This window comes from Staurois parvus, unplaced genomic scaffold (assembly GCF_062004578.1).
Source record: "Staurois parvus isolate SC_StPar_1 unplaced genomic scaffold, SC_StPar_1.0 ptg000282l, whole genome shotgun sequence".
In the NCBI taxonomy this organism is placed as follows: Eukaryota; Metazoa; Chordata; class Amphibia; order Anura; family Ranidae; genus Staurois; species Staurois parvus.
In genome coordinates, this window is record NW_028318078.1 from 8,363,197 (window position 1) to 8,382,629 (window position 19,433).

Here is a 19,433-nt window from a genome sequence, read left to right on the forward strand (position 1 = left end):
ACATTGTATTGTACATCTAGCAAAAAACAAAACTTTTTTTAGCTGTACAATTCACTTAAATCAGTAATCAGGCTTTTCTGAGTCATCCCTTGTCACCACCAACAACCTACCTCTGAGCATCATCCCTTGGTTCCCCCCCTAATCACCTCCCTTTTGCATCAACAGATCCCCCCAGTGACAATAGATCCCCTAGCAGCCAACCTTAAATAGATCCTCCTACCACCCCCTGCCATTACATACATTCATTGCTGGAGGTGCCGGAACTGTGTTCCCCCTGAAAAAAGCCCTGGGTGTAATAATTAGTAAAACTTACTGGTTACAGCTGAAGAAACTTGATATGCAGGTGTCTCTTCTGCAATAAATGGCATTAAAGTAATTAGGCTTGGACATAATATTGTATAAGCTGCTATCTCCTAAAATACATTCCTTTCTTTTCCTTTAATACTTTTTGGTTTCAAACCATGTTGTTCTTTTCATTTCATACTGTAGTCAGCTTTCCTGTATCACAGTCTCCAACTTCGTTTATTCCCTTTTGGTCTACATCCATGGTCAGTGAGAGGGAAGCATGAAGAAAGCAATGGAAGTCAGTGCTTGGGCTACTTTTTGGAAAAGGTAGGAAAGATTTTGTAGGCACCATATATTAGCCAACTCATAAGTAAATTTAAAAAAGCTTTAATTTTTTTAAGATTAAAACCATACAATAGAGAAAAGGTATGTTCACAGACAATGTGGTGATAAGCAGAATGCATTGCTTACAACAAGCACCTATGTGTGACACCTAGAGCCGCATGTTACTTGCATACATAACAAATAGCTTGCCCAAGTGCTCTACATCACAGATGTATAGCTTAAGTGTTCGATGCGTTTCAAGACGTGGGAAACATGATGAACAAAAATAGTATGTAGATGGTACTGTTGGCTCCTCCAAGTGTTGGGCGGAGGTTGGCCATGCTGTTGGGTAGTCATGAAAAAACAGAAAACAGGGAGAGGGAGAGAGAGCACCACTGTCTAAGTGTAGTAGTGGAATAGGAAAATCAATGAAAAACTGGATGATAAATATTGTACTCACATACACATGGAAAAAAAACAGTGTATCAATACATTAAGTGGAGACATCAACAGACAGCAGCTTCTTAAGAATACTCTGATGGATATAAAACAATAAGAAAGAGGAGAGAGGGAAGTGCACCACTCTTAGTGTAGTATTAATAAAAGGCAATGTACAAAAAAATTAAATGAGATGCATTCACATGGGGATGGTGTAATGCAGGCATTACCCAATGTATCCAGCAGGTGGTGTCCTTCTGATGGTTCCCAACTGAGATGTATGAAGGATGGATAGGGAGCTTCTCCTAGTGGATGGTCTCATCAGTGGATGTAAAATACGGTGCAAAAAAAAAAAATCCAAACGGAGAGTGGGCTGCTCTAAGTGTAGTATTAGTTTTTCAATAAAAATATAAAAGATAAAAACAAACTCACATTTAGGAAGTATAACAGGTAATGTACCAGACGCCTCATGCCAGTGGCATCATATCATGGGTTCCAATGTACAGTCAGTCCTGGATGGTCATAGGTGGATAAGTTTGTCAAAATATACTATAGTGTCTCATAGGATGAAAACCAGGAAGAACCCACACTGGTGTGCATGATTGGAGGCCACTGTGGATAGCAGAATGCAAGATCACCCTATCTACCCTCCACGCAGCTCCATTTGGAACATATTGAGTAATGCCTGTGTTACACCTTCCCTTTGTGAGTGCATCTCATCTAATCTTTTGTACACTGCCTTTTATTAATACTACACTGAGAATGGTGCACTTCCCCTCCCACATGCTGATACACTGTGTTTTATCCAGGTGTATGTGAGTGCAATACTTATCTATTTTTTTTTACTTATTTTCCTATCACTTCTATGCTTAGACAGTGGCAATTTCTCTCCCCCTCCCTGTTTTCTGTTTTTACATAACCATAGGCAGGAAAACTCCAGAATTCGCTTGAAGGAGAGGCTTCTGTCACTATAAGAGTGTATTTCCTCAATTAGATTCATTATATTATATGGAATTTATTGTCAGGAACATTGCCAAGAAATGTACTGCCAATCACCCCTTGTCCCTTTACCTCTAAGGGTTGTATACTGGTCTTCCTCCTTTTGTGCTGTGTTTCAAGTATATTCCCATAAGGGGCCATTTTTTATACAGCTGGGTGGTCCTGTTGCCTAGTATGTGAAGCACCTTCAGGATCTCTGCAGGTGTAGTTAGGCCTCCCTCTTCTCCCTCTTGGCTTGTATTGGAGCGCATGGGTGATGTGCTTTTAATTCCTCCTCACAGGCTACTTTTCTACATACTGTGCATACCATCTACCTACCTTTTTTGTCCATCAAGTTTCCCCTAAAGAACAGCAACTCTTTAAACGCGTTGGAAACTTGGGCAATATATATGTGATGTATGTGAGCACTTGGGCAGGATATTTGTTATGTATGACAGTAACATGCGGCTATAAGTGTGTAGCACTACCCCCTCAGGAGTTGCTGAGTATTTGAGTCCCCCTATAATCCTGCATAGCCAGGCAACCCGCATTTTCACACAGACCTGCATCCAGGAGTTAGTAACCAGTCCTTGAGCTTCATTTTTGAAGTTTTATTAGGGGAATTTCAACTTTGATGGGGTTAGGGGTGTACGGGATGCCCAAGGAAAAATAACTAAGGACAACTTCCTGGCAACTATGTACAAGCCCATGAGAAAGGATTCTTTTTTAGAAGAGCTCTCCAGCCTCTCCTGGTGTACTGCCACAGACCCCAGATAAATCCTCTTCTTTACCCAGCTGTCTGGAGGAATCTCTGGGTAAGGGGATCCAGCAGCTGCTGCTTGAAAGGGTCAACAGACCCAGATATAGAGTCAGGTTTCCAATCAGAATGCTCCTTCCCCTATTTGGCCCAGGGGATGCAGGATTACTCACTCAGTCCTTCTTCTGTGGGTCGGTGGCTGCTATCAGGCCTTTTAGCTGGGCTGCTCCTTCCCTGGTACGCAGGTGGTCCTTGCTCTGGGAGCAGGTGAATTCCAGAGTTTTCTTCGGGCCCCCCCCCCAGGCTTCCACCCAAACTCTCCTACAGCTCAGCAAGCTCACTCACTTTTAAGGATTGTCCTGGCCACTTGCCAAGCCTCCTGCTGGGGATTAGCCAGGCTCTCTCAACAGTGCAGATCAGCCACTCCTCAGATCCACCTACTACTTCTAGACCTTTCTCCAAATTTCTAGAGCAGGGGGGAATTCCAGAGGGTTGGTCTGCAGAGCCTCCCAGCTCTGACCATAATTTGATCACTGCTAGCTATCACACCCAGGCTGCTACTCAGCCTTCCTGGCTAACAGTTGAGGTCTAGCTCTCCCTGGCTGCCTAGGAAGGTTCTACAGGTGTCACATACAAATACACAATACGGTTGTTGTAAGCAATGCATTCTACAGTATTTAACACCATATAGCCTGTAAATACCTAAAAGCAAAAAAAAGTCTTTCAGCACTCTCAGTTTGAATCCCAAGTAATCATGAAACAAGTGGTGGTGAAAAGCAGTAACAATTACCCGTAAGTAAAGTACTTAAGTATAATGGCATGTCTCCAGAGTAGGTGATGAGATGAATTCTTAGTTCAAGTTGATGGAATAAAGACGGTCAGCAGCCTTGGAAACAGGCAGTGCAGAGTATGACTCAGAGATGGATGAGGGGATGGATGGATGGAGGCTCAAAGAGTTCAGCAGCCAGGCACATCAGAACAGGGAAGGATCCTCAGTAGCATGTAGAAGACAACAAAGTGGCCACACTGCAGGAATCAATAAAAAAAATTATAACATTTAATAAAAAACACAAATCCACACTTACAATAAGGTAAGAGAAGTGCTGCTTGGATGTAGAAAGAAAAGACAGTGTATGTGGAATGAAGTGATACAGTCAGCCAACTTGCATCAACTTTCTTCCACTGTAATCTGCACCTGCCGACATCTGTGGACCACCTCAACAAACCAGGCAAGCACCTGGGGTTTGCAGGGGGCATGTACAGCATGACTGAGAGGCCCCAGCTCCTTTGTCAAAAACCTGATACTTGACAAAGGAGGCAGGGTCTCTGAAACGCGCTCTGCACACCCCTAGTGCTCCGATCGGTTTGTTGAAGAGGTCTGCAGACACCGCCGTTGTTCCAGTTCCATATGGCGGGTCCGGATCCAGTGCATGACAGTTGTTGCAAGTCAGCTAATGGTACAACTGCATTCCACATACATTGTCTTCTCTCTCTCCGTCCAAGCAGCACTTCTTTTACCTGACTGTAAGTGTGGATTTGTGTTTTTTTAATAAATGTTACAATGTTTTTATTGATTCCTGCACTCTGGCCACTTTGTTGTCTTCACCATATGGCCTGTGAATACACATTTTGTCTATTGCATGATTTTCATTCTACAATAATAAAGCTTTGTTCATTTTACTTATGGGTTGTTCAATATATGGTGCGTACAAAATGCCTTCCACCTGATATAAAAAAAAAAAAAGGGTTTGAGATAGGTCAGAGTTAAGACTGGGGTCAAGGTTAGGGTCAAAAGTTGTGGTCAGAGTCAAAGGTCAGGGTCAAAGGTCTGGGTCAGTTTATTTTAGGTAGAATTAAGACAAATTTATTAGTTTAGTATCAATGTCAGTTAGTGACTGTGTTTTAGGAAGGATAAAAAAGCTAAATGCACACTACTGTTTCTTGGCCCTACTACAGGTACAAACAACAAATAACATACAGTCATGGTCAAAAATATTGGCACCCCTACATTTCTGTCAGATAATGCACTACTTCGCCCAGAAAATTGTTGCAATTATAAATGTTTAGGCATTCTCGTGTTTATTTCTTTTGTTTGTATTGGTATGACACAAAAAAGTGGAGAAACAAAAAGCCAAATCTGACACATTCCATACAAAACTAAAAAAATGGACTGGACAAAATTATTGGCACCCTCGATTTAATATTTGTTAGCACTCCCCTTGGAAAAAATAACTGAAATCAATTGCTTCCTGTAACCATGAATGAGTTTCTTACACCTCTCTACTGGAATTTTGGACTACTCTTCTTTCACCAACTGCTCTACGTCTCTCAGATTGGGAGGTTTTCTTTTCCCAGCTGCTGTTTTGAGATCTTCCCACAGGTGCTCTATGGGATTGAGATCTGGACTCATCATTGGCAAGTTCAGTACTCTTCAGCGCTTTGTTTTAAACCATTTCTGAGTTCTTTTTGCTTTTTGACATGTGCTTTGGGTCATTGTCCTGCTGTAAGACCCATGACCTCTAATGGAAACCCAACTTTCTGACACTGGGCCCTACATTGCACCCCAGAATTCTACGGTAGTCTTCAGATTTCATGTCATGCACACGGTCAAGACATTCTGTGCCTGAAGCAGCAAAGAAACCCCAAAACATCAGTGAACCTCCACCATGTTTGACTGTTGGGACTGTATACTTTTTTTTAAAGACCTCATTGCTTTTTATGAAAACAGTAGAATGATGGGCTTTACCAAAAAGCTGTAATTTTGTCTTGTCTGTCCACAGCACATTCTCCCAAAAGGATTTTGGCTTCCTCAGGTAAGTTTTAGCAAACTCCAATCTGGCTTTTTTATGTTTCTGTGTCAGCAGTGGGGTCCTCCTGGGTCTCCTACCATAGCATCCCTTTTCATTCAGATGGTGATATATAATGCGAGCTGACGCAGTTGTACCCTGTGCTTGCAGGTCTGCTTGGATTTGTCTGGAATTTGATAAAGGTTCTTTAACCACCATTCGAACAATCCATTGCAATCTTTGACCAATTTTTCTCTTTCATCCACATCCAGGGAGATTAGCTACAGTGCCATGGGCTGTAAACTTCTTGACAATGTTGCACACAGTGGACACAGGAACATTAAGATCTCTGGAGATAGATTTGTAACCTTGAGATTGTCCATACTTTTCCACAATTTTTGCTCTAAAAATCCTCAGACAAATTTTTACTGCTCTTTCTCTTCTCCATGCTCTACGTGGCACACAATAGAAAGGTTGAGTCAATTTTTCCCATTTTAACTGGTTGCCGATGTGACTTCTATATTGTCAGCATCAACCGCTTCCACGCCGCCCTATAGCAGAAATACTGCTACAGGGCAGCACGGGTGCACAAAATCAGGTATATATACATGATTTTGCAGTTCCCGGGTAGGGTGCGCGTGTGTGCGCCCTGCCCGCGCCACCATTTGCGGCCTCGGCTGTCAATCACCAGGTCCTGGCTGGTGATTCCCCGCCGGCACCCAGTGATCGCTGAGTATTACCGATGGGGAGAGACAGCACACACTTAACCCTTTGATCGCCCCACATGTTATCCCCTTCCTGGCCAGCGCCATTAGTACAGTGTCAGTGCTTTTTATTAGCACTGATCACTGTATTGGTGTCACTAGGGATGTCATTGACACCAAGTCAGTTCCCTCAGTGTCAGAATTCCCGCTGCAGTCCCAGTACAAGTCGCTGATCGCCGCCATTAACCACTTGCCTACCGGACACTTATACCCCCTTCTTTACCAGGACAATTTTCAAATTTCAGCACTGTTGCACTTTGAATGACAATTGCGCGATCATGAAAGATTGTACCCATATGAAATTTTTATCATTTTTTTCTAACAAATAGAGCTTTCTTTTGGTGGTATTTAATCACCACTGGGCACTTTACTTTTTGCGCTATAAACAAAAAAGTACAAAAAATTTGAAAAAAAAAAGTTTCTTTGTTTCTATTATAACATTTTTCAAACAGGTAATTTTTCTCCTTCACTGATGTGCGTTGATGAGGCAGCACTGATGGGCACTGATAGGCAGCACTGATGGGCACTGATGGGCACTGATAGGCAGCACTGAAGGGCACTGATAGGCAGCACTACTGAGGTGGCATGGATAGGTGGCACTGATAGGCAGCACTAATGAGGTGGCACGGATAGGCGGCACTGATAGGTGGCACTGATGATGGGTACTGATAGACGGCACTGATAGGTGGCACTGACTAGCATCACTGCTGGGCACTGACTGGCGGAACTGCTAGGCATTGACTGATGCAACTGCTGGGCACTGACTGGCACAACCGCTGGGCACTGACTGGTGGCACTGACTGGCAGCACTGCTGGGCTGCACTGATGGGCACTGGTGGGTGGCACTGGTGGGCACAGGTGGGTGGCACTGGTGGGCACAGGTGGATGGGCACAGGTGGGTGGCACTGCTGGGCACAGGTAGGTGGCACTTCTGGGCACAAGTGTGTGGCACTGCTGGGTGGCACTGCTGGGCACAGGTGGGTGCGCTGCTGGGCACAGGTGGGTGCACTGCTGGGCACAGGTGGGCAGCACTGGTGGGTGGCACTGCTGGGCACCGATCATCAGGGCACTGATCATCAGTGCTCTGATGATCAGTGCCGATCCCTGCTCTGACAACTGCCGGTTCTCGGCAGCACTTTCCTTGCGCTCTGACAGCGCAAGGAAAGTGCAGCCGAGAACCGGCAATTGCATTTCCCGGTGATCAGCGTTTCATTGGACACGGCTGATCACGTGGTAAAAGGCCGCTGAGATTGGCCTTTTACCACATGATGTGATCAGCTGTGTCTGTAGGACACAGCGATCACGGAGATCACCAGGTGCGCACCCCCGGGGGCCCAGGAGAGCGCGTTTTGGGAGGACGTCCTATGATGCCCTCCCAGAACTGGCCAGCCGCAGTGTAGCCGTAATTCGGCTATCTGCGGTTGGCAAGTTGTTAATAGTACAAAAAAATAAAATAAAACTCCAGTATATATACCACCATTTGTAAACGCTATAACTTTGACGTAAACCAATTAATTTACTATTGGAATTCATTTTTATTGGGATTTTTTTTAGCAAAGATGCAAAGATGTAGCAGAATACATTTTGGCCTAAATTTATAAAGAAATTAGATTTTTTAAATTTTTTTACTGGACATGTTTAATAGCAAAAAGTTAAAATATAGTTTTTTAAAAAAATTGTCGTTTTTTTTATGTTTACAGTGCAAATAATTAAAAATGCAGAGGCAATCAAATACCACCAAAAGAAAACTCTATTTGTGGGAAAAAAAAGGACGTAAATTCAATTTGGGTGCAGCATTGCATGACCGCTGCCAGTTAATGTCAGTTAAAGTAACGCAACGCTGTATCTCAAAAAATGGCCTGGTCAGGAAGGGGGGTAAATCCTCTGGAGGGCAAGTGGTTAACTGATACAATTGAGTTTAATTACAAATTACAGACGTATCACAAACTTGGAATGCAATTATTTCTTACAATTTTGAGAAGGTGCCAATAATTTTGTCCAGTCCATTTTTTTAGTTTTGTATGGAATGTGTCAGATTTGGCTTTTTGTCTCTCCACTTTTTTGTGTCATACCAATACAAACAAAAGAAATAAACATGAGAATGCCTAAACGTTTGTAATTGCAACAGTTTTCTGAGCGAAGTGGTACATTATCTGACAGAAATGCAGGGATGCCAGTATTTTTGGCCATGACTGTATGTGGTATTGCTGGGATCATCATGGGCAGGATCATTTTTATTGGGTTGTTCTTTGGTGGTTTAGATATGGTATTAGGCATATATCAAAATCAGTGCTAGAATAAAATCTGTCCAATGTCTCAGTATTTGTTATAATCCTCAGGACCTTTTAGACTCTCACCAGATGCAACAACCCTTCATGCGTATAGGTCAGAATAATCTCCGGTTTACATACATGTGAATTGGATGTGTTTTGAACCGCATCTGATCCACATGTGCACTAACCTGGCTTTTTATGGAGCTGGTTCACTTATGTGCAGGCCAACCGAAGTGTGTTTTCAAAAAGAGCCAGGTACGATTTTCCATCTGGTGCAATTTCAAGTGTCACATGTTTGAAAAATTTGCACCTGAATCGCACCTGAACTGCTGAACGAAACCACACCAGACCCTTTTGAAAAAGTTACACTGAAACTGGCCACACACATATGTGAACCTGGTCTAAAGCTTTATCACAAAAACCATTAAAGCGTGTCATCTCTTTATCTCATCACCTTCCATTCTTCCTCAAGGTATTGGTATGTCCAATGACTGAACCCCCCCCCCCAAAAAAAAAAAACAAGGAAATTGTGTAGTATGCTCCAATTTTTACAAAATTACAGACCAAAATTTATTGTGCTCACATTCAGTAAATGTGTTCAAGCCAAGTAACACCCAGCGCTCTCAGTGCTACCAATTCCCCTTTGACTCATCTTACCAAAAGTGAAATATTCAGCTGTCACATATCATATATTCTCATTCACTGCTCTCCACCGAAATGTTTGATGTGGGAATCCTCAGTGTTCAAATATCCAAAAAAACTAAAATTCTATATTAGGGTAACAGTTTTTATATACCAATAGTATTCCACAATAATTGTGCTCATATTTAAGTGCAAAAAACAATAAATTCCCACGTGATTAACATCCATGCATCAAATCCCGTAAAGCAGTGTACCTTTTCAAACTATATGTCTGCTGTTCAAAGGGCTATATATGCATATACAGGTATCTCCACAATCTCCACCGTCTCCTCACATCTGATGATCACAATAAATACTGTATATTCAATAATACCATGCAAAAAAAATAAAAAAGGACTACAGTGAAGTATTTACACAGTTAAAATAATTTATTCCTCAACTAAATGCTTACATATGCAGAAACAATGTGAAAGTCCAATTTCAAGATGACTGACTGGGTACGTCTGGTTCTGGCGGGCGTCTGACACCAGACGCATGCTGCAACTGGAAGTACATGGTCAGCCATCTTATAGAATTATTGTTTTTTGGGTATTTCAATACTGAAGATTCCAATGTTGAAAATGTCAGAGGAAAGCAGTAAATGAGAATATATTATACATGACATTTGAAATTTCATCTTTGGTAAGAGTAGATAAGACAAAGGGGATTGGAAACACTAAGAGCACTTGGTGTTATTTGGTGTGAACACATTTATGGAATGTGAGTACAATATTTGGCGTGTGATTTTAAAAAAATGAAGCATACTGCACTGTATTCTTTTTTGTTTTTGTTTTGTTTTTCTTGCTTTTGCTTTATTGTTGAATGTAGCAACACCTTGAGGAAGAGTGGAAGGTGATGGGATAAAGAGAAGACACACTTTAATGATTTTTGTGATCGAGCTTTATTCTGACCCATACACATAAAGGGTGTTTACATCTGGTGAGAGAGAGGTGAAAAGATCCTGAGGATTATAATAAATATTGGGATTTTATTATAGTGCTGGTTTTTGATTTGTGCATTTTTGTATTCACCTGGGATGGGGAGGGGGGGACCTTGTATTTCCAGCTACCAAGAAGGGTACCTAGAATTCTTACCTGTGCACTGATATAAGAACTAAATTATGGTAATAGCAAAAAGTATACAGTTACTTTTTTTTATTATTCTGATGTCATTAAAATGACATATTTTGTGTCAGTTTTCATTTGATAATAATAATAATACAAAAATGAGTAGATATCCATTATCCTTTACCACCAAATGAAAGTCTAATTTGCCCTAAAAAGAACAAGGTATAATTCACCTGAATACATTAAGTACACGCACTGATTTGCAGTTTTATTAACGCATACGCATATCACAGTAAGATTTGTTTTTCCCTACATCATGAAGGGGTTAACAATTATCCTATGTCCTTAAAAAGCAAAGTAATGGGCCTACAGTGACAGTTCCTCTCCGCTATCACATTTGTTTATTGTTTGTATATTGTAATTTTTTATGAATAAACAAAGATATTATGTTAAGTTTTTAACAAAAGGTTAAATAAATACTTACTTTGTCCTGGAAAACGAGTAATAATGAACATGAAAAGGAAAATAACGCAAGTTAGAAAACAAAAAGATACATCAATTCATATACAGGGATCAAGCCATTTGTCATAATAAAAAACCTTTATACTCATTATGCTGGTAATACTTTATATTACAGTATATTTAAATGTCAATCTGCCTACTCCGGTGGTATGTGGTTCCCATTAGATTAGCCATCAATCCCGAAACTTCCAAGCACTGCTGTTGTGGAGGCAGGCACCATCATTCATATCTGTTGGACCTACCCAGTGGTGCAGTGCCTATTTTGCCGGGTTTATGATATGATAAGCACACGTTTTTGCCAAGCAATGCCACTGCACCCACTGGAGACCCTCCTGAACCAGAAACCAGAGGGTCTAAACAATTTAACCAAATTACTCATATCCTTAAAGCCATGAAGTAGATAGATGAATGACTCGTGAGGAACCTGTCTGTTTCAGAGGTCAAATCTTGAGTACATTGGACCCTACTTAAGGAAAAACAAACTGCCAGGCTCCAAGGTAACATGACCAAATTCTGCTAAGTTTGGGAACCATGGGTCTCCACCTACTTTCTGTACAGCTTTGATCAACATTTAGTAGACCTTTAATAACAATCACTATGGTGCACCAGGTTTAAAAATAGCGTCATCCCCCCTAACCAGCTCTCCCCTTCCACCCCTCCCATGCTACCCCACCTAACTGCTCTTACATTTCCTATTCCTCCTCTTCTCCTTCCTTTTCTTTCTACTTTCTAACCTCTCTCATTTATATGTCACCAGCAAACCCTCTAGTGCCCTATATGGCACTCGTATTGCCATCTCTACTCCTCACCTTCTTGGAGTTGAAATCTAATATACTGCACTATAACACATTGTAGTTGATTCACTAAAACTGTGATTGTGCAAAATCTGTTGAAGTTCTGCATAGAAACCAATCAGTTTAATTGAATAAGATGGAAGTTACAAGTTGATTGGCTGCCATATACAGCTGCACCAGATTTTGTACTCTTCAAATTTAGTAAATCAACCCCATTGCATGCCTCTGAGGACCTTTTCTATGTCAAAACTGTCACGTAAACGAAAACATTAATTATGCCTATGTCAGTGTTCTTCTTTCTTAAAAGTTTATTGAAGTAGAAAAAAAGTCAATCCACCTAAACTGATAGGTAAATGCTGAGTGTTACACCACCATTCAACCTTTTCTTATACTTGACATTTCAGCATTTGCATTCATGTAACTGCACGCCTGTAACTGTGCCCCTCTCTCCTTAGATTTAAATTTTTTTTACATTAATAAGGTTAGGTTCACACTGCTGCAATATACTTTTGATCTGATTTTCAGTGTGACTATGCAGTGCAACTTGGATGTGATGGAATTGCATCAAAGTTGTACAGGGACCTTAAGATTAATGCAATGGGGGAAGTGAGAACACCCTTGTTGTGTAAAGGACAGGAAAACTCCAGTGTGGGAACGATCGCTTTGGGAATTAAATAGAATGAATGTTGGGAGATCCAGCCATTTTAGGTTCCAAGAGGTACAACCAGTAGTAGGTGATTTAGCCAATTAGATGCCAACTAGAAATTAAATATCCTTTTTGGTTGGACTGAACATTTAAATCCCTGAAACATACTGTCACTATCTAAAAATAAGCAAAGAACTACCATGTAACAATCTGATTCCTGTTAAAGATACAGTTGACTGTTTCTTGTTTACTATGCAATAAACAGATAGGGTATATTGAATAAACATTTGCTGTGCAAATTGCCTCACTCAGCACCCTTTTCAGCCTGCTAATCAGCGGAGTGGTCAATGGCGTACACCAAGGAATGATTTTCCATCACAGGGGTCTAATGAGGGATCTTTTGCCCCACATCAGAACAGAGGCAATTTTAGATCCTCCAATTTTTTTCCCAGGGGAGGATCCGGTGTAAAAAGGTCAATCGAACAAAAAGCAGGCATCAGAGGGGGGAGGCGTGTCTGATCAAAAAAAGAAGGCGGGTATAGTTGATTCTGGACTCTTCAATCTGAGTAAAGCTAACCTATCAGATGAAGAGAAATATGTACTTAATCATGGTTTAAAGGTTGCACCACCTCGTCCACCGAATACATTTGAAACGTTCATGGACATTCAAAAGTATATTAGGAAACTGAACATTAAGAGGTATTTCATTACTAACCCATCGAGGATTAGTGGATGTGATACTGATGCCTTTAAGAACTCATCTCTTTCTAATGCTTCTCTTTTTAATCCCTCGGGTAATACTGCTGCTTCGGTTTCAGTCTTTAGGGATTTGATCTTTAAGAATTTGGAGAATCTCAAACTTAAAAAGCCCTATTCTGATTTTAAATTCAAGCAGGTTATGGACTGTTTGAAGTCACGTAATGATATAGTAGTCTGCCCTGCTGATAAGGGAGGGGGGATTGTTATTTTAGACTGAGAAGCTTATTACCCAGAATTGGACAGACTACTCATGGATAGGGACACATATTCCCCATTAAATTGGAATCCAACAGCTAAGTTCAAGAGAGAATTACAAGGTATAGTGGAAACGGGTTTTGCCCAAAAGATTATTATGAAAAAGGAGAAATTGTTCCTAATTCCAGCAGCTCCCCGTGTGCCGGTGATTTAATACTCACCTAAAATACACAAAAGCCTATCCAACCTTCCGGGTAGACCGATTATCAGTGGAATTGACTCGGTCACCTCGAGGGTTGGTAAATATATTGATTCTTTTTTACAGCCTGTGATGTTTACTACCCCTTCCTTTTTGAAAGACACTACCCAAGTGATCAACATATTGAATACAATTGAATGGAAAGAGAGTTATATTCTGGCCAGGGCCCATGAAGCCTCCCTTTATACTATTATCTCACATGAACATGGGAGGGAGGTGTGGATTGCTTCCTTCAGAGGGATGTTACGTTAAGAGAACAGCAGTGCGAGTTTATTCTCTCTCTATTAGACTTTGCTATGGGTCACAACTATTTTTGGTTTAAAGGCTCATACTTTTTACAACAAAGGGGGATTGCCATGGGTGTGAAGTTTGCTTAACCACTTGCCTACCGGGCACTTATACTCCCTTCCTTACCAGGCCAATTTTCAGCTTTCAGCACTGCCGCACTTTGATTGACAATTGCGCGGTCATGCAACATTGTACCCATATGAAATTTTGATCATTTTTTCCTCACAAATATAGCTTTCTTTTGATGGTATTTACTCCCCGCTGGGTGCTTTACTTTTTGCGCTATAAATAAAAAAGTGCAAAAAATTTGGAAAAAAAAAAGTTTCTTTGTTTCTATTATAAAATTTTTCAAACAGGCATTTTTTCTCCTTCACTGATGTGCGTTGATGAGGCAGCACTGATGGGCACTGATAGGCGGCACTGATGGGCACTGATAGGCAGCACTAAAGGGCACTGATAGGCAGTACTAATGAGGTGTCACGGATAGGCGGCACTGATAGACAGCACTAATGAGGTGTCACGGATAGGCGGCACTAATATGCAGCACTGATAGGCGGCACTGATAGGTGACACTGATGATGGGTACTGATAGACGGCACTGACTGGCATCACTGCTGGGCACTGACTGGCAGCACTGACTGGCACAACCCCTGGGCACTGACTGGTGGCACTGACTGGCAGCACTGCTGGGCTGCACTGGTGGGTGGCACTGGTGGGCAGCACTGGTGGGTGGGCACAGGTGGGTGGCACTGCTGGGCACATGTAGGTGGCACTTCTAGGCACAGGTAGGTGGCACTGCAGAGTGGCACAGGTGGGTGCACTGCTGGGCACAGGTGGGTGCACTGCTGGGCACGGGTGGGCAGAGCTAGTGGGCGCACTGCTGGGCGGAACTTGCGGGTGGCACTGCTGGGCACCGATCATCAGGGCACTGATCATCAGTGCCCTGATGATCGGTGCCGATCCCCGCTCTGACAACTGCCGGTTCTCAGCAGTACTTTCCTCACGATCTGACAGTGTGAGGAAAGTGCAGCCGAGAACCGGCACTTGCATTTCCCTCTGATCAGCGTGTCATTGGACACCGCTGATCAGGTGGTAAAAGGCCGCTGTGATTGGCCTTTTACCACATCACGTGATCAGCTGTGTCCGTAGGACACAGCGATCATGGAGATCACCGGGTGCGCGCCCCCTGGGGCGCGCAGCAGAGCGCGTTCTGGGAGGACGTCATATGACGTCCACCCAGAACTGGCCGGCCGCGGTGAAGCCGCCATTCGGCTATGCGCGGTCGGCAAGAGGTTAAATACTACACTAGTTGCTTTTCCTCTTTATTCATTCCCTAACCATCAGATGGGAGTTTCTGTCATTTGGAGATCATTGAAGGTGGAGAAGCTACTTTTCATTCTGGAGGGGGTCTCTATTGAGGATCGATTGCTATATTGATGTTATATCACACTGCGCATGTTGACCAACTTTGTGCGGTCAAATTGTCTGGTGAGAGGCCAATCTGTTTCGGCTGTATGGTGACAGTTGTTTGGATCAAACTTTTCGCTTTATGCATATGCTTCCATTCATTTCGATACATATATGGACTTTATTTAAAGTGACATAAGATCATTATATAACTAGCTTTGCATTTTCTTAATTTACATTATAATATTGCCTGTATATGTGCAAGCTGCTTTTATTTATTTTTGTTGTTTAAAATCTGAGTGTAAATGTTGGTTCATATTTCTTTCTCTAGCAAAAGGATGTCCAGAACTTTTTCACCTATCAAGCTGGTATTTGGACCACGCCATATCTAGGAGACCTAGATACTCGAAGTAAGGGGTCATTTTCAGCCCTAAATTCTGAAGGTTTAGGACCCAACTCAACCTCTGCATAGTCTAAATAGTTTGATGGACATTGACAGACATGGTCTGTGCCAAATGTTCCCTCAGGAGAATGCCATTCAAATATCCCAATATGAGTAAGCACTGTGAATGAAGCATAACAAGTACATGGGATAGCACCCTGGTGAAGATCTGAGGTGCAGTGGACATACCAAAAGGAACTAGTAGGGATGCATGCCCTCAGCAAAATGCAGATAGCATTGATGTGCTGGAAAGTAGGCATCGTTATGTCCACAGAGGCTAGATGGAGCGAAGCGTAGACTGACTGGATAGATTCCATGCTGCTTATTTGCATCTGAATGAAGATGTTGAGTGCCTTTAGAAAATGCCCCCTTTTGCTTTGGGGACAGTGAACAGATATGAACAGAAACCTCGAAACCCTACTTTTTCTGGGATCATACCTCCCCAAGACAGGAGTTGTGTCAAAGCAGCATGGAGGTCTGCTGATGTAGCACCCTCCTAATTAGGTTGCTAGGTAGATTTAGTCTTTGGCAGTAAACAGAGGAACAATTGTTACTTCTGGTCTGTTCAGGGGTTCACAGGCTGGGAGTTTGACTGCTTCCTCCTGGCTTTGGAAGAAGCTTCCAAAACAGGGAGAGAGAATTCAAATGACCAGTCTGAATATTTTGTCATGCTCTAGTCAATCTCTGGAGATGGTTGGGGAGATGATAAATAGTTTTAAAGATTGTTCTTTCTACCCAGGAGGGTTCCAAGTCTTTAGGGGGTTGCTGCCTCTAGAAATAGCTGAAGTGAGTTAAGGAGTTGCAGTCTGGACCTGAGAAGGAGCTGGGTTGAGGGCCTAGTGGAGATTGCTATAGGATTTTTGCTGGAGGGCACTATCCTGAAGTCCTGGTCTGGAGAAAGGATCTTTTATCTCCCTCATGGAGGATCTAGCTGTGGATGATACTGGGTGGAAGACAGCTCCTGGGACATTGTGAGTAAAGACTCTGCTGTAGACGTTAGGGTGTGCATGTGCTATAAATGAACTTAGTGTCAGAGGTTGCTACATAGACTGTTACTTAATATATTGGCCATTCCCTGTTACCTCCAAAAAGCTGTTCTTGGAAGATTAGAGAGATTTGTCCTCCATTATTGCTACTGTTCGTTTTGGAGTATCATGTAACCCTAAACCCCTTTCCTGTTAAAGTTCTTCAGCAATAAATACTAAAAAGACATCCCCTGAGCCTGAATTGTTGGTGTGCTTGGACCTTGAGGACTGGGAGAGATTAAAGAAACTACAGAGGTAGAAGATTTTCCTATCTGATGCGTAGCTTTCTTTGCTGGGGCAAACAGGGCTTTTCAGTTATGGTGGCCCCCTTGCAGATAACACAGGCTCATTTTAGACACAGGGTCTGAGTGACAGTTTGTCATCACCAGAGTTTCTAAAGTTGGAGATGAGATAGAGACCCTACTTGTCCTGGTTTGCTTGTTGCAGCTTTCACCAGAGTGCAGTACAAGATGGTAGACAGAAGAGTATTATGGTCCAGGCAGGAGTTTAGGCAAGATGAAGAGTATTCAGGTCCAGGCAGGGATCTTGGCAGCTAGCAAACAGAAGAGTAGTTAGATCCAGGCAGGGGTCTTAGCAAGTGGCAATCAGAATAATAGTTGGGTAAATTTTGGGGCAGCAATTGTCAGTCAGTCTCACAGGTACAGTCATGGCCAAAAATATTGGCACCCCTGCATTTCTGTCAGATAATGTACCACTTCGCCCAGAAAATTTTTGCAATTACAAATGTTTAGGCATTCTCATGTTTATTTCTTTTGTTTGTATTGGTATGACACAAAAAAATAGAGAAACAAAAAGCCAAATTTGACACATTCCACGCAAAAATCCCAAAAATGGACTGGACCAAATTATTGGCACCCTCAATGTAATATTTGGTAGCACACCCCTTGGAAAAAATAACTGAAATCAATCGCTTCCTGTAGCCATCAATGAGTTTCTTACACCTCTCTACTGGAAATTTTGACCACTCTATTTTTGCCAACTGCTCCAGGTCTCTCAGATTGAAAGGGTTCCTTTTCCAACAGTTTTGAGCTGTTTTGAGATCTATGCAAAGGAGCTCTATGGGATTGAGATCTGGACTCATTGCTGGCCAGTTCAGTACTCTTAACTATTGAACTAAGCCCTAATGGTAAATCATCATCTTTGTCAAACAACAAATCTGAGTGTACCCGTATTGCATATCTGTTGCAAGACAGATTGTACTATCCAATTAGTTCTGTCCACGGGGTAACTTCATATCCTTAGTAGAGATTATATATTCCATCTGATAGGCTTATGATCAAACTACATTGTCTTCTTTATGCCGTAACTTCATCTAAAACGATATGGTATTTGATCTGGTCTGGTGTTAATAACCATTTGGATGTAAGGTAAATAACTGTAATTGTCATACTGTTGTGCGCAATACATTCCACTCCAACAGGTATTAATTACAGCGTAGCATACATTTTATATATATCTGAATAATGGTTATATTTTAGATTCATCAATTGGCCAGATGGTGGGTAGGGGCACACACCCTTGTCCGGCATAGATCAGTTCAGTACTCTCCAGCACTTTGTCTGAAACCATTTTTGGGTACTATATGAATTGTGCTTTGGGTCCATGTTCTGCTGTAAGACCCATGACCTCTGACGGAGACCCAACTTTCTGACTCTGGGCCCTACATTGCACCCCAGAATTCTACGGTAGTCTTCATTATTTCATAATGCCATGCACACGGTCATGATATCCAGTGCCTGAAGCAGCAAAGCAATCCCAAAACATCAGGGAATCTCCACCATATTTGACTGTAGGGACTGTGTTCTTTTCTTTAAAGGCCTCATTGCTTTTTCTGAAACCAGCAGAATGATGGGCTCTACCAAAAAGCTGTAATTTTGTTTCATCTGTCCACAGCACATTCCCCCAAAAGTATTTTTGCTTCCTCAGGTAAGTTTTGGCAAACTCCAATTTGGCTTTTTATGTTTCTGTGTCAGCAGTGGCGTCCTCCTGGGTCTCCTACCGTAGAGTCCCTTTTCATTCAGATGGTGATGTATAGTGTGAGCTGATACATTTGTACCCTGTGCCTGAAGAACCAAGGTTCTTTAGCTACCATTCAAACAATCCTTCATTGCAATCTTTGATCAATTTTCCTCTTTTATCCACATTCAGGGAGATTAGCTACAGTGCCATGGCCTGTAAACTTCTTGACAATGTTGCGTATAGTGGACACAGGAAAATTAATGTCTGTTAATTGTACAAAAGCATCACAAACTAGGAATGCAATTAATTCTTACAATTTTGAGAAGGTGCCAATAATTTTGTCCAGTCCATTTTTGGGGTTTTGAGTGGAATGTGTCAAATTTGGCTTTTTGTTTCTCCACGTTTTTGTGTCATATCAATGCAAACAAAAGAAATAAACATGAGAATGCCAAAACATTTATAATTGCAACAATTTTCTGGGCGAAGTGGTGCATTATCTGACAGAAATACAGGGGTGCTAATATTTTTGGCCATAATTGTACATGTTATAGCTCTTGCAACAAGGGGTAGCTAGTGAGGAGACACAGCACCAGCCACTTAAAAAGCTAAAGCTTAAATATCCTATTTGTTCAGAGGACATGCCCAGCATAATTTTAAGGAACTCTGAAAGTACTGGCAGGGATTGTACAAGTACCATTGCAAACAGACATGTGCATGCCAGAAAATGTATTTTTTTTTTCCGGATCCATTTGTAAACTGAAGA

The 19,433-nt window shown here is 41.9% G+C and overlaps 1 protein-coding gene across 1 annotated transcript in view; it reads right to left on the minus strand.

The window, feature by feature from the left end:
- Positions 1-19,433, minus strand: part of LOC149458639 (inter-alpha-trypsin inhibitor heavy chain H3-like) — a 263,380-nt gene that overhangs the window by 25,290 nt on the left and 218,657 nt on the right. The window contains exon 15 of the mRNA XM_089681994.1: positions 314-381. Within this exon, the coding sequence (XP_089538120.1) occupies positions 314-381 (68 nt within the window). The remainder of the gene's footprint in view (positions 1-313; positions 382-19,433) is intronic.